The sequence below is a fragment of the Oncorhynchus kisutch genome, unplaced genomic scaffold, assembly GCF_002021735.2.
Source record: "Oncorhynchus kisutch isolate 150728-3 unplaced genomic scaffold, Okis_V2 scaffold3147, whole genome shotgun sequence".
Classification (NCBI taxonomy): Eukaryota; Metazoa; Chordata; class Actinopteri; order Salmoniformes; family Salmonidae; genus Oncorhynchus; species Oncorhynchus kisutch.
Genome location: NW_022265092.1, coordinates 486,195 through 501,979, shown reverse-complemented (window position 1 = coordinate 501,979; position 15,785 = coordinate 486,195). Strand labels below are relative to the sequence as shown.

At 49.0% G+C, this 15,785-nt stretch overlaps 2 protein-coding genes across 17 annotated transcripts in view; both read right to left on the bottom strand.

Moving 5' to 3' along the window:
- The window catches only part of LOC109884542 (ankyrin-3), a 196,756-nt gene that overhangs the window by 21,131 nt on the left and 159,840 nt on the right, over window positions 1-15,785 (bottom strand). For 10 of the 16 annotated variants that reach the window (XM_031820225.1, XM_031820226.1, XM_031820223.1 and 7 more), the window contains 4 exons: window positions 14,696-14,777; window positions 7,715-13,636; window positions 2,524-2,598; window positions 1,497-1,628 (listed from right to left, as the gene is read on the bottom strand). In XM_031820225.1, coding sequence (XP_031676085.1) covers window positions 1,497-1,628; window positions 2,524-2,598; window positions 7,715-13,636; window positions 14,696-14,777 — 6,211 coding nt within the window. The remainder of the gene's footprint in view (window positions 1-1,496; window positions 1,629-2,523; window positions 2,599-7,714; window positions 13,637-14,695; window positions 14,778-15,785) is intronic. The other 6 variants (XM_031820232.1, XM_031820231.1, XM_031820233.1 and 3 more) reach the window with 2 other exon arrangements.
- LOC116371378 (uncharacterized) lies at window positions 3,972-6,215 on the bottom strand. The gene is made up of 2 exons (XM_031820234.1): window positions 4,588-6,215; window positions 3,972-4,548 (listed from the first exon to the last, which is right to left on the bottom strand). The coding sequence occupies exon 1, from the start codon at window positions 5,938-5,940 to the stop codon at window positions 4,624-4,626; it is 1,317 nt and encodes a 438-aa protein (XP_031676094.1). The 5' UTR covers window positions 5,941-6,215; the 3' UTR covers window positions 3,972-4,548; window positions 4,588-4,623.

The window sequence follows — 15,785 nt, the reverse complement described above, 5'->3', positions numbered from 1 at the left end:
TGACCTGAGACAGCTCTGTGTAGAGTAATGACCTGAGACAGCTCTGTGTAGAGTAATGACCTGAGACAGCTCTGTGTAGAGTACTGACCTGAGACAGCTTTGTGTAATTACCTGAGACAGCTCTGTGTAGAGTAATGACCTGAGACAGCTCTGTGTAGAGTAATGACCTGAGACAGCTCTGTGTAGAGTAATGACCTGAGACAGCTCTGTGTAGAGTACTGACCTGAGACTGCTCTGTGTAGAGTAATGACCTGAGACAGCTCTGTGTAGAGTAATGACCTGAGACTGCTCTGTGTAGAGTAATGACCTGAGACAGCTCTGTGTAGAGTAATGACCTGAGACAGCTCTGTGTAGAGTAATGACCTAAGACAGCTCTGTGTAGAGTAATGACCTGAGACAGCTCTGTGTAGAGTAATGACCTGAGACAGCTCTGTGTAGAGTACTGACCTGAGACAGCTCTGTGTAGAGTAATGACCTAAGACAGCTCTGTGTAGAGTAATGACCTGAGACAGCTCTGTGTAGAGTAATGACCTGAGACAGCTCTGTGTAGAGTACTGACCTGAGACAGCTCTGTGTAGAGTAATGACCTGAGACAGCTCTGTGTAGAGTACTGACCTGAGACAGCTCTGTGTAGAGTACTGACCTGAGACAGCTCTGTGTAGAGTACTGACCTGAGACAGCTCTGTGTAGAGTAATGACCTGAGACAGCTCTGTGTAGAGTAATGACCTGAGACACCTCTGTGTAGAGTAATGACCTGAGACAGCTCTGTGTAGAGTAATGACCTGAGACAGCTCTGTGTAGAGTAATGACCTGAGACAGCTCTGTGTAGAGTAATGACCTGAGACAGCTCTGTGTAGAGTAATGACCTGAGACAGCTCTGTGTAGAGTAATGACCTGAGACTGCTCTGTGTAGAGTAATGACCTGAGACAGCTCTGTGTAGAGTAATGACCTGAGACAGCTCTGTGTAGAGTAATGACCTGAGACAGCTCTGTGTAGAGTAATGACCTGAGACAGCTCTGTGTAGAGTAATGACCTGAGACAGCTCTGTGTAGAGTAATGACCTGAGACAGCTCTGTGTAGTGTAATGACCTGAGACAGCTCTGTGTAGAGTAATGACCTAAGACAGCTCTGTGTAGAGTAATGACCTGAGACAGCTCTGTGTAATGACCTGAGACAGCTCTGTGTAGAGTAATGACCTGAGACAGCTCTGTGTAGAGTACTGACCTGAGACAGCTCTGTGTAGAGTAATGACCTGAGACAGCTCTGTGTAGAGTAATGACCTGAGACAGCTCTGTGTAGAGTACTGACCTGAGACAGCTCTGTGTAGAGTAATGACCTGAGACAGCTCTGTGTAGAGTAATGACCTGAGACAGCTCTGTGTAGAGTAATGACCTGAGACAGCTCTGTGTAGTGCCCTGTGCGGTGCTACTGTTTTCAGTAATGACTAGTTACATAAAACAATCCTTCAATTCAGGGAGGAAATGGGATACCTACTTGTGGCATTTTTACCATCTCTGCTAACCCATTTCTTTAAAAGCATGAAACTCTGAGTGGTCAGAGAGTTGGGGTTATCCACGCGGATGTGATTGATCTCATCTACGGAGAAATCCATTTCCCTGGCAAGCTCTGAAACAGAAACACATTAAATATGGATTAGACTCCTCTCCTCCCTGTTCTCCCCCTCCTCTCCTGCCTTCATTTCCTTTTCTTTACCTCCTCTCCCCTCTTTTCCTCTCCTCTTATCTCCCCTCCTCTCCTCTACTCTCAGGTCTTCATTTTCTTTGTAATCCTCTCCTCCTCTCTTTCATCCCCTCCTCTCTTTTCCTCTTCTGCCTTCATTTTTTTTGTTATCGTCTCCTCTTCTCTTTCCTCCTCTCCTCTCTTTTCCTCTCCTGCCTTCATTTTTTTGCTATCCTCTCCTCCTTTCTTTTCCTCTCCTGCCTTCATTTGTTTGCTATGCTCTCCTCCTCTCTTTCCTCTCCTCCTCTCTTTCCTCCCCTCCTCTCCTTCCCCCTCCTGTCTTTGTTTCCTTTGCTTTCCTCTCCTCCTCTCTTTCCTCTCCTCCTCTCTTTCCTCTCCTCCTCTCCTCCCCCTCCTGTCTTTGTTTCCTTTGCTTTCCTCTCCTCCTCTCTTTCCTCCCCTCCTCTCCCCCAGACAGACATGTACGTAATGCCGCAGTGCAGGCAGGGAGGGGACTCTCCCCCAGACAGACATGTACGTAATGCCGCAGTGCAGGCGGGGAGGGGAGCTGGGCACACTGCCATGACACTCCCTTTCCCTCCTAATAAAAATGACAGTAATCTCTAGATGGAACAGACTACACAGATGAAGTCCTACCCAGCTCAGTCATCAACAGGAACAGTATGGTGTCACAATCTGAAATCTCTGATGTATTCTAGCCATCTCCAGTCAGTGTATGGGGTAATAGTGTGTGTGGCTGGTACGTTATGTCACTGCAGTAGAAGAGAGACTGCCATTCTACTGCTGTCCTCCAGGGGGAGACATGCTACTGTGTTCTTACCAGTCCAGCTCAGACCCAGGTGATCTGCCACTATGGCCATCCGCAGGTCAGTCCTCTCACAGGGGCTCTGAGGGCCTGGTGGGGATGAGGGGCAGACAGCACCATGTTATCATCTCATCACTGTGTATTTATGAGAAACAGAACATACCTTTTTCTGGCCAAATTCTCCTCATCAATTTCAGAGGTCTCTGGATAGTAAGATCATAGTAAACACTCTACATTTTGGAGTACTTGGCTGCACCATTCCAAATCAGAAGCCAGATAGTAACAGGTAGAATTGTGAGGATCCAATGGCAAGACAAAGGCATATAGACAGTTCCAGTAGCAGACTAGTATCTGTTGTTGAGTGGGTGTTAGGCATGTAACCAGCCAGTCTACCAGGCAATCAAACCATCACAGAAACAAAACCACCCCAATTCACATGTCACTAGCTCTATAGTGTGGAGCTTGGTGTTCAAGGCCAAACGTGTTTCAGAGTGAAATGAAAGTAGACATGCCAGTAACCTGTGTACGCTGGAGGAGACTGGACCACGGTCACCTGTCTGATACTGCTATTCTACTATACTGATACAGACTCAGCACAGCTCTACACGAGCCAGAGACTACTTGTCTGTACAGTCCTCTGGTCACTATCATGCTGCAGCACCTGACTACTGTTTCCTACTTTTCTTCCTGAATCTGGTCGGACAGTTCATACATCTCCTAAGTCTGGTTGGACAGTTCATACATCTCCTAAGTCTGGTTGGACAGTTCATACATCTCCTAAGTCTGGTTGGACAGTTCATACATCTCCTAAGTCTGGTTGGACAGTTCATACATCTCCTAAGTCTGGTTGGACAGTTCATACATCTCCTAAGTCTGGTTGGACAGTTCATACATCTCCTAAGTCTGGTTGGACAGTTCATACATCTCCTAAGTCTGGTTGGACAGGACACAGAGATGACAGAATGACAGCTGCAGTTAAGTCACATCACAGCCAATCACAACAGCTCATGCACTAAAGATCAAGAAGTGTAGCGTTTTACAGGCTTTGGTCTCCATGACGGGGGCCATGTTGGACCCTGCAACCTGACTGCAATCCTTCTCCTTTCTTGCAGCCGGCCTACTGCTCCTCCTCTCCTCCTTCCATCTCCTTCTCGTCTTCTCTCTGCCGGCCTGCTCAAACTCTGCTCTCACGTCTCTACAAGACCTGGACGTAGTAGTGGACCTGGATGTAGTAGTAGACCTGGATGTAGTAGTGGACCTGGATGTAGTAGTGGTCCTGGATGTAGTAGTAAATCTGGATGTAGTAGTGGACCTGGATGTAGTAGTGGACCTGGATGTAGTAGTGGTCCTGGATGTAGTAGTGGTCCTGGATGTAGTAGTGGACCTGGATGTAGTAGTAAATCTGGATGTAGTAGTAAATCTGGATGTAGTAGTAAATCTGGATGTAGTAGTGGTCCTGGATGTAGTAGTAAATCTGGATGTAGTAGTAAATCTGGATGTAGTAGTAAATCTGGATGTAGTAGTAAATCTGGATGTAGTTGTAAATCTGGATGTAGTAGTGGTCCTGGATGTAGTAGTAAATCTGGATGTAGTAGTAAATCTGGATGTAGTAGTAAATCTGGATGTAGTAGTAAATCTGGATGTAGTAGTAAATCTGGATGTAGTTGTAAATCTGGATGTAGTATTGGGCTTAAATATATTGAAGGAGGAGCGCTGAGAGGCTTCTGATATTGATGTGATATCTTCATTATCAGTTAATTTTGCTCTTCATTGGCAACATGGTCTAAACTATCTACTGTCTAGCTACTTACAGATGTAGTTTTCCCACTGAAGCATGTTGTGTTCTGTCCTGCTATTGAACTGCTGCTAGAGGCCACACCTGACCTGTTGTTATCTGATGTGCAGCTAGAGGCCACACCTGACCTGTTGTTATCTGATGTGCAGCTAGAGGCCACACCTGACCTGTTGTTATCTGATCTGCTGCTAGAGGCCACACCTGACCTGTTGTTATCTGATCTGCTGCTAGAGGCCACACCTGACCTGTTGTTATCTGATCTGCTGCTAGAGGCCACACCTGACCTGTCTTTAGATACACTACCTGGCACCTGGCCCATTCTACTGCTCTCCTTCACTGCATATTTTCACCTGAACCAGTCCTGTATTGGTTATTGCTGGACTCTTGACAGAGACAGAGCTCTCTTTACTGTTCTCCTCCAGCCTGCTGAAGGCTGCCTCCACCATGTTCTCCTCCAGCCTGCTGAAGGCTGACTCCACCCTGTTCTCCTCCAGCCAGCTGAAGGCTGCTTCCACCCTGTTCTCCTCCAGCCTGCTGAAGGCTGCCTCCACCCTGTTCTCCTCCACCATGTTCTCCTCCAGCCTGCTGAAGGCTGCCTCCACCCTGTTCTCCTCCAGCCTGCTGAAGGCTACCTCCACCCTGTTCTCCTCCAGCCTGCTGAAGGCTGCCTCCACCCTGTTGTCCTCCAGTATGCTGAAGGCTACCTCCACCCTGTTCTCCTCCAGTATGCTGAAGGCTGCCTCCATCCTGTTCTCCTCCAGTATGCTGAAGGCTACCTCCACCCTGTTCTCCTCCAGTCTCCTGAAGGATACCTCCACCATGTTCTCCTCCAGCCAGCTGAAGGCTGCCTCTACCCTGTTCTCCTCCACCCTGTTCTCCTCCAGCCTGCTGAAGGCTGCCTCCACCCTGTTCTCCTCCAGCCTGCTGAAGGCTGCCTCCACCCTGTTCTCCTCCACCATGTTCTCCTCAAGCCTGCTGAAGGCTGCCTCCACCCTGTTCTCCTCTACCATGTTCTCCTCCAGCCTGCTGAAGGCTGCCTCCACCCTGTTATCCTCCACCATGTTCTCCTCCAGCCTGCTGAAGGCTGCCTCCACCCTGTTCTCCTCCACCATGTTCTCCTCCAGCCTGCTGAAGGCTGCCTCCACCCTGTTGTCCTCCAGTATGCTGAAGGCTGCCTCCACCCTGTTGTCCTCCAGTATGCTGAAGGCTACCTCCACCCTGTTCTCCTCCAGTATGCTGAAGGCTGCCTCCATCCTGTTCTCCTCCGGTATGCTGAAGGCTACCTCCACCCTGTTCTCCTCCAGTCTCCTGAAGGCTACCTCCACCCTGTTCTCCTCCAGCCTGCTGAAGGCTACCTCCACCCTGTTCTCCTCCAGTATGCTGAAAGCTGCCTCAAATCTGCTGACCTGTTGTAGAGTGGGCTCCGAGGAAGACAGCAGACTGAATACTATACTACCAGGCTGGATGAGGTTAGCATGGAGGTTAGGGGTTACCTCTGGCATGTTATGGTTGATACTGCTGTTCCCTGTTAGAGGTGCTGAACCATAGTCTAGGCTCTGGTACGTCTGTCTCTCTCTACTCCAGTCTATCTCTGTCTGTTGGGAACTGGCTGAGGCTCTAGACTCGTCTGAATCCATTGAAAGGGAAAGGGAGATATCTAGTCAGTTGTACAACTGAATGCATTCAAATGAAATGTGTCTTCCGCATTTAACCCAATCCCTCTGAATCAGAGAGGTGTGGGGGGCTGCCATAATCGATATCCACGTCTTCGGCGCCAGTGGAACACCTGCCTTAATCAGGAGCAAAATGACAGATTTTTACTTTGTCAGGGATTTGATCCAGCAACCTTTCAGTTACTGGCCCAACGCTCTAGCCACTAGGCTCCATTGCCGAAGATGTCTTGAAGTCAATTTACTGCCAGGGGCTGGTGTGGTGCTCTGAAAGGTACTGCCAGGGGCTGGTGTGGTGCTCTGAATGGTACTGCCAGGGGCTGGTGTGGTGCTCTGAATGGTACTGCCAGGGCCTGGTGTGGTGCTCTGAATGGTACTGCCAGGGCCTGGTGTGGTGCTCTGAATGGTACTGCCAGGGGCTGGTGTGGTGCTCTGAATGGTACTGCCAGGGGCTGGTGTGGTGCTCTGAATGGTACTGCCAGGGGCTGGTGTGGTGCTCTGAATGGTACTGCCAGGGGCTGGTGTGGTGCTCTGAATGGTACTGCCAGGGGCTGGTGTGGTGCTCTGAATGGTACTGCCAGGGGCTGGTGTGGTGCTCTGAAAGGTACTGCCAGGGGCTGGTGTGGTGCTCTGAATGGTACTGCCAGGGGCTGGTGTGGTGCTCTGAATGGTACTGCCAGGGGCGGGTGTGGTGCTCTGAAAGGTACTGCCAGGGGCTGGTGTGGTGCTCTGAATGGTACTGCCAGGGGCTGGTGTGGTGCTCTGAATGGTACTGCCAGGGTGTGGTGTGGTGCTCTGAATGGTACTGCCAGGGGCTGGTGTGGTGCTCTAAATGGTACTGCCAGGGGCTGGTGTGGTGCTCTGAATGGTACTGCCAGGGTGTGGTGTGGTGCTCTGAATGGTACTGCCAGGGGCTGGTGTGGTGCTCTGAATGGTACTGCCAGGGGCTGGTGTGGTGCTCTGAATGGTACTGCCAGGGGCTGGTGTGGTGCTCTGAATGGTACTGCCAGGGGCTGGTGTGGTGCTCTGAATGGTACTGCCAGGGTGTGGTGTGGTGCTCTGAATGGTACTGCCAGGGGCTGGTGTGGTGCTCTGAATGGTACTGCCAGGGTGTGGTGTGGTGCTCTGAATGGTACTGCCAGGGGCTGGTGTGGTGCTCTGAATGGTACTGCCAGGGGCTGGTGTGGTGCTCTGAATGGTACTGCCAGGGGCTGGTGTGGTGCTCTGAATGGTACTGCCAGGGGCTGGTGTGGTGCTCTGAATGGTACTGCCAGGGGCGGGTGTGGTGCTCTGAATGGTACTGCCAGGGGCTGGTGTGGTGCTCTGAATGGTACTGCCAGGGTCTGGTGTGGTGCTCTGAATGGTACTGCCAGGGGCTGGTGTGGTGCTCTGAATGGTACTGCCAGGGTCTGGTGTGGTGCTCTGAATGGTACTGCCAGGGTCTGGTGTGGTGCTCTGAAAGGTACTGCCAGGGGCAGTGGTCTGAAAGACAGTCAGGGACTTGATATTCTGGAGGGGCCTCTACCCAGTCAGGGGCTGGTCTAACAGGGGCCTCATTAGAGGCCTTTACGCAGTCAGGGGCTAGTCTAACAGGGGCCTCATTAGAGGCCTTTACGCAGTCAGGGGCTAGTCTAACAGGGGCCTCATTAGAGGCCTTTACCCCATGTCTGTGACATGATTACAACTGACCTTATGACCTAGTCCCTTATGCCCCCTGACATCCCTTCAGAGTTATGCTCACCAATCTGAAAAAACTGCAGTCTTTCTTCAACAATATCCCGCTTGCTCATGTCAATCGCACCACTGCGAGTCATCTCAAACATCTTCCCTTCATGGAAGGGGAAAGGGTTTGGCTCGCTAGTTGGCGTGGTGCTATCATCGGTCGGGGTTCTGGCAGGGGTCGTGTCTGGGGTCGTGGCCTGTGATCTGTCGTCTGCTGCCAGTCCAAACGGCTTCGGCTCGTCGTCTTTTATCCTGGCGTCAACCACTTCATTGTCTCCTCCTATACTGGACCAGGGGTCAAAGTCCAGACCTTTAGTAGCAACAGTTTTAAACGGAGAGTCAAACGCCTCCTCTAGCTTGTAGCTAAAGTACGTATCAGAAAACCCATCATTGTCCTTCTGGCCCTGAGAGCTGGCCTCATCTGTTTTTATGTCAACTGGATCACTTTTAGCTTGAGCCTTTCTGCATTCCTCCTCCGGTGTTTTTTCCTCTTCAATGGCCTCTAGTTTGGTCTGACTGAAGGAGCGGTCGCAGGACCGAAGCATGCTGTCTGAGGTCCACACGTCCTTCCTGCTGTCCGGCAGGCTGAAGGGTTTAGTGTCCATCTCACACAGACCATCATCCTCATCCTGCATGTCATACCCATCCAGGGAGTCGATCTCAGTAGCGTCAGTGTCATGTGAGAACTCTGCCGTCGTGGCGATAGAACAGTCTGTTATGGACTGGTCATTTCCATTCTGTTCAGAGTCGTACTCCTCTGTTTTACCAGCTTCATACGTTCCATTAGTTCTGTTAGTTCCTGGCTCTTTGCCGTTTCTATCCTGTTTTGTGGATTTGGACCCATTCTTGAGCTCCTGCTCCTGCCCCTCTGAGATCTTAAAGGTGTATTTCTTAAAGGAGATGGGCTGGAAGACAGACTCATCGTCACTAGAGTCACTGTCGTCAGTCCCGGGGGGGACTGGGGAGGGGGGCTGGACTCTGATGATGGGCTCCGTGAGGAGGTGTTTATCATGCTCTTCCTGGAGGTTGACCTCCATCATCTCCATCTCTGCCTCAGAGGAACCAGATGATCCCTTCTTCTTCTTCTCAGGGCTGGACTGCTCAGAGTCCAGGGGAGGCGGAGGGGGGAACTGGATGTATGCTACTCCTTTGTCTTTAGGTGTCTGTCCAGCCTGGTGGTTTCCATTCTTAACGTCAGCTGCTGTGACATTAGGTGTCTCTGGTCTGAAGTCCTTGAAGGAAAATACCTGGCCCTGCTCCTCCTCTGAGGAGTCCTCAGAGACCTCTGGGATAGGGCTAGGCTGGAAGGGAGTGAAGCCCAGGATGGAGTCTGGTGTTCTGGAGGTGAGGTCATAGCTGATCTCCTCTGAGCTAGGGGTCTCTGGGGTGAGTGGACTCTTCCCTGAGCTGTCTATGAAAGATACCTGCTCTAGCGTGTCATCATCAGGACTGGCCTGAGGCGACGAGGGCTGTTTCTGTTTGTACAGTACTCCTCCTCTGCCCTCTCTCTCTCCCTGCCTACCCACCTGGACACTCACATAGACAGGTAATGTTTTGATGCCTTTGAAGTTTTCTCTGGTGGTGGTTGTCTCTGGTGCTAATCTCTCTTGTATTTCTCTTGTGCAAGTGCCACGCACATTGTTCAAGTTAGAATCTTTTGGTGCATTATCTAATATTTCAAGAGATGTGTCTGTTAGTTCTTCTGCCTTTGTAGGGCTTGTTACTGGGCTGACCTGCATTCTGTTCTTATTTAGTATGGGGATTTGGGATATCTTTTCAAATGGCTTAGTTATTGTGTCTTGTTTTGGTTTCTCTGACTGATCGCTGTCTGAGTGACTAGACACAGACCTGACTGGGATCTGGGACTCTGTCTTTTTTCTAAGATTCTTGTTTTGTGCAACCCCATGGTCTTTAGACACAGGTTCAGAATGAGCAACCCCATGGTCTTTAGACACAGGTTCAGAATGAGCAACCCTATTGGTTGTGGGACTTGATGCAACATGTTTGGAAGGAGAATCCCTCATAGAAACGTGTTCTTTTTCAACTTCCCCACTGTTCTCCTTGGGTGTGTCATGTGTAGGACTATGTGATGGTGGCCCCTTTACACCCTTACTGATACCAATGACCTGACTCTCCTGGCTCAATGGGCTTGTTTTCTCTGATTCTTTATCAGTCTGACCTGTTAGGTGTTTTTGGGCTGTGGTGTATGGTAGGTTCTTATTAGGCAGTTTGTCTCCTGACTGTTTTGGGGCAGCTGGTGAGACAACTGACTTACTGCTATTGGAGGCAGGTCCTTTCAGTTTCTCTGGAGTCTTTTTAAAAGGACTTCCTTCCTCTGTGGCCTCAGACCCTTTAGTTGTCTTTCCTCCAGTGAACAGTTGATTCATTGGCAGCTTGCTCTCCTGCAGCCTGCTGACTGGGGGTGTGGACTGTACTAGCTCAGGACTACTCTTATCTTGGTTCTGAGCCTCTGATTCGAACTTCATCCTAACAGAGCTCACTCTAGAGAAGGAGGCTTTAACCTGGTTTGGCTCAGACCGTTCCTCTGCCTTTGTCTGCTGTTTGGATGTATCCTCACTGAAGCGGGAGAGAACAGCTCTCTCTGGACTGTTGGGTAGACTAGAGGTCCTCCTCTCAGTCGTACTACTGAACAGTTTGTTCCCCCTTCCCTTGCTCCACTCCTCTCCCTCTGCCCTGGCTTTCTGCTGGGTTTTCTCTGGGCTATTACAGGTGGAGCTGGGCCCAGACCTGGTCTCCCTGGGGTCTCTCTTTGGAGGCTTTTTCTCCGGGGATTGCAGCTCGTCGTTCAGTTTCTCAGTTTTGTCACGGAAAAACTGAGAGACCTCGCTTAGTTTCTCCTCAGCTTCCTTGACAGTTTGATCCACGCGGTCCTCGTAGATGAGCTTCTCTCTGTTCCTGTCCAGCTTGTCCTCAGTGAAACGCATCCACACTGCATGTTTTGGGCTGCCTGGCTCTGTGGTGTAATGCAACACTGTCACTTTGTCAAACTTGTCATCCTTATGAGAACATTTACCTGACTTAGAGGATGTATCCTTTGATGACTTGAAAGTGAACTCTTTCCTGGGCACGGCCTCTTTCTCACCGTAATCACTCTCTTCCCCATGCGACTCTGAGGTAATTTGGTGTGTTTGGTCAGCCATAGAATCTTCTGTATCAGAGTGGGATATGTCTAGTTTCTCAGAACGTAGCATCTTCTCAGCGAACCTGTAAGACTCTCCCCTGAGTTCAGAGAGCTCGTCATCGTGATACTCTACAGAGTGCTGGCTGAGCAGTTTGAGAGCTTTGTAGGAGTCATCGGCCATGAGCTGAGCGGAGCTGGGCCGGCTGTCATTGGCAGTAAGCTCCTCCCCTTCCTGCGGCGCCTCGTCGTAATCAGGCATTTCTTGGATTCTGTGGTCTCCTTTATAGAAATAAGAGTCTGGAATCTTCTTGGTCTCCCTGATAATCACCTCAGTTGGTTGGAATGTGTTTCCTTCTTTTTCTATGTGAACCTCCATTATTCTTTTGGCTTTAGTGTCATTATCAATGAACCTGGGGGTGAGTTCATCCCCTTTGACAGAGTCCTGGCCAGCCTTGTGCTCAAACAGTCCAGCAAGTTCTTTGGAGGGGTCCCTTCCGGACTGGAATGCTTTCATGATGTCTCTGACTGACATGGTCTCCTCGATCCTCTCCGAGCCGTCTTTCAGCTGCGGCTTGTGGTAAACCATGCGCGTCGTGGTGGTGATGTGGGTCTCCTCTTTGAGCCTCATGCTCTTGCTAACGACAGAGTCAGAGTCGTCACACACTTTGATCTGGAATGATTTGACTTTGTCTTTGATGGAGGCGGCGGAGGCCTCTGGTTCAATGCAGGCCGGCGATGCTGAGGCTGCCTCCTCCATCTGCACCTCACAGGGTTCGTCTGGGTGCTCGTAGCTCCTGATATGGACCACCTCGGTCCTAGTCTCGGTGATGCAGGGGGGGATGGGGTCAGTGAAGGGGGGTTTGGGCCCGGTGCTCTCTGCACTTTGGGGGGCTGAAGGAGTCTTTTCACTCCTGGTTTCAAAGCCGCTGTCTGACAGAGGACTCTTATCCTGCTCATGAGATAAGTCTTCTGGTGACTCCAATATGGTGTCAGGTCCATAATATGACTCTGCTAGTTTACATAAGTCTTTCTCAGAGGCAGAGGTACGCATGCCTGGGGGAGGCATCTTGAGTTTTTTTAGTTTCTGTTTGTCCTCCCCTTCTCTTTTTGCCTCCTCATATCTGCTCTTCATCTCGGCCATCTTAGAAAGAGAACTAGCACCTATGTCATTGGCCAGGTAGTCAACAACCTTGGCTAAATTCAACTCTTTACTGGGCATAGACTGGGGCCTAAAGGAGAGGGTGTTAGCGTCAAACGGAGGGTGAAAGAATTCCTTAGCACTTTGCTGGGCTTCCTCTAACTCATCTTTAGAGAACTCCTCCCACTCCTCCTCTACAGGCTTCCCTCTACAGGCTTGACTATCACTCACCACGTCCTTGGTCAGTATCTCACTGACTTTAACTAGATCCTCCTTCACTTTCTCTACTATGGTGAAGGGCTCCTCATCCTCCATCTTAGGCTCTTTAGGGGTCTGAGACTGAACATTCCTGGCTGTTCTGGGGACAGTCTGCAAGATGGCCGTCATTCTGATCAGGTCCTCCTTCATATCGGCCACGTCTTTCAGGATGTCCTGATTGGAGGATAGGGAGGAGGGTGGGGTTAGAGTGAGCCCTGGGGGGGTGATGTAAGGAGGGGACTTCACTGCCGTCTTTGACCTGCGAGAGTCTGCAGGCGACATCTTCAGCGACCCAGGCCCTTTTTTCATTGGGGACTCGGTCGCAACATCGAGAAAAGAGTATACAGGTACAGTCATTGCATTGGATGTTGCTGAGGTGGTGGAAGAGGTTTGAGACCTCATAGAGCCATAGACAGAAGTTGAGGTGTTAGATCTCCGCGAGGACACTGATTTGAGTGTTCCGTACCCTGAAGAGTTAAATGTCCTTTCAGCCTCATTTATAGCTGCACTGACACTGGAAGTGGCAGCGTGAGTGTTGGTCTGTATCCTCTCCTGCAGACTGCTAGACCTATCAGAGAGCAAACAGGAGCAGGGGGAGGAGGACTGAGAAGAAGAGGCGCACTTCATGGGAGAAACTAATCCATTCACCATAGCAGAGGGTTCTGAGGAGTGGGCTGGTGAGGACAGCGAGGGGAGGGGCTTCCCCTTAGATGTAGCTGAAGTAGTGGACAGGCCAGGAATGGTTCTGACAGGGGAGGAGGATGAGGAGGACAGGCCAGCGATGGTTCTGACAGGGGAGGAGGATGAGGAGGACAGACCAGCGATGGTTCTGACAGGGGAGGAGGATGAAGACGACAGGACTGATTTGAAGGGTAAGGTGTACATGTTGGCTGTGCACTTGGGAGATTCGGGTTGAGTCATGGTTGATCTATCTGGACCAGACCCTGTGTTAGAGGCTGGGGTGGTCCTGGAAGAAAATGGGGTGGATAGTCCTTTAATGAAGACAGGATCTGCTCCAGGTTTAGAGGAAGAGGACACCAGACTGGCAGAGACCTGGACCGGGTACTGGGCCTGCTGTACAACAGTCTTAATAGGGGAGGCCATAGTTCTATAGGATCTGACAGGTAAAGAAGCTATGTCGCCAGAGGACTTGACTGAATGTGGCGGTGAGGCTCCGAGGGTGGATTTGATTGGAGAGGCGGAGGAGAGCAACCAGGCAGACTTTAGTGGCGATGCAGATGGTGTGTTGGACGGTGAGCCGGAGAGGGAGCCCAGTCCACTCCTTGCTTGGACAGTGTGGGGAAGAGGCGCAGTCGACCATGCCTGGTAAGATCTTGTTGAAAAGACAGGTTTGTGAGTGTAACCAGCAGGCAGTGTTCTTGCTGTGCTTCGCTCAACTGTTTCTTTAAATAAGCAAAATGAAATCCAACAGAAAATCAACAGAAAATGGTTGAAAAACAGAGAGACCAGAGGGAAAACATGTGTCAGTGACGCTTCTATTATCAAGGGAGGAAGAACAATACTTTGATGAAGAGTTGAAATGGGAATGATGGAGCCGTAAAGGAAATATGATCCACTATGATCCATGGTTACGACAACGTTACACAGCAAGATGGAAAAGAAGCCCAATGAAGCACATACAGCAAAACAATCACTAAGACCAGTAAATGGCTTATTGTTAGAAGTGTGAAGCACATACAGCAAAACAATCACTAAGACCAGGACAAACTAAACATAAACATGGCAACAAGACAAATACACAGAATAACATCTGTTCTCTGTACACGTTGGATGTGCTACATTCCTCTGACTAGCAGATCCATCTGTGTCTTTTATCTGTTCGGTCTGATGTTCCACCTTTCCATTCCCCAATGAGGGTGTTCTGACAAAACAGAGGTGAACACTATACAGAAGCCTCCATCTGTCTGTATCACAGCAAGACACATGGCAGAACACAGCTCTAGGTTTCAGCTCCATTATATCTCTACATGTCGTGCAAGACTGAGTACCCTTAGTGACAAGCGCCTACGGTGGAAACTGTAGCAGCTGAGAGAAAGTCAATAGTGACCTTCCATGCATTTCCCTACAACAGAAAGGAAAAGCTATACAATCACAAAGCCAATCATTATGGGAGTCAATCAAAGCTAAATCTGTATGGCGCGAATTGAGTTATTTTATTGCCGGTGAAGAAATAATATCTTAAATGATAAAAAACACATTGTGGGCAAGCACAGCACAGTAAGTTAAAATACTAATCAAACCAAACCATGCAAAGTAAACCATGTCAGAAACGAGCATGTGGACTTACAATACAAGTTATGTAGGTGAGAATATGCAGATATCACATAGAAATATGTACTAGCTATAATCTGTATTACTCACTCAATATGTTACATGTTAATGCAAATCAACTCCAAGCAGATTATTATTGTTATAGAAGTTAGTGAAAATGTCTCACTCACTCGTGGCGGGCTCGGCGAGATAGCTGTAACGCTTACGTAAGGCTAGAGATGTAAAGGTATGACGTCGTTCTGGCTTTTCAGTCTGCAACAACAACACAACATCCTATCAGTTCTCTGTTAGAAGATGGATTACCTGACATTACCTGACTACTCAACTCCTCAGATCAATAGGATCTGAAATGTAGGGTTTTATAACGGACAGTAAATGGTAGTAGCTATCTCTGGGTCAACTCGTCAGATCAATAGGATCTGAAATGTAGGGTTTTATAACTGACAGTAAATGGTAGTAGCTATCTCTGGGTCAACTCGTCAGATCAATAGGATCTGAAATGTAGGGTTTTATAACTGACAGTAAATGGTAGTAGCTATCTCTGGTTCAACTCGTCAGATCAATAGGATCTGAAATGTAGGGTTTTATAACTGACAGTAAATGGTAGTAGCTATCTCTGGGTCAACTCGTCAGATCAATAGGATCTGAAATGTAGGGTTTTATAACTGACAGTAAATGGTAGTAGCTATCTCTGGGTCAACTCGTCAGATCAATAGGATCTGAAATGTAGGGTTTTATAACTGACAGTAAATGGTAGTAGCTATCTCTGGGTCAACTCGTCAGATCAATAGGATCTGAAATGTAGGGTTTTATAACTGACAGTAAATGGTAGTAGCTATCTCTGGGTCAACTCGTCAGATCAATAGGATCTGAAATGTAGGGTTTTATAACTGACAGTAAATGGTAGTAGCTATCTCTGGGTCAACTCGTCAGATCAATAGGATCTGAAATGTAGGGTTTTATAACTGACAGTAAATGGTAGTAGCTATCTCTGGGTCAACTCGTCAGATCAATAGGATCTGAAATGTAGGGTTTTATAACTGACAGTAAATGGTAGTAGCTATCTCTGGGTTTACTGACTGTGTCTCTTCTAAGAACTGTGATAACTAAACTGGCCCGTGTTACTACAACATTGTTACATTAAAACACCATACATCCTTAACGGTAGCCTATTAACAACGTATGTAAAGGAAATCAACCATGGCTTGATTTCCTTTGGCTTATTGTTAGAAGTGTTCTTATTCAAATCTAAGCAGTAAA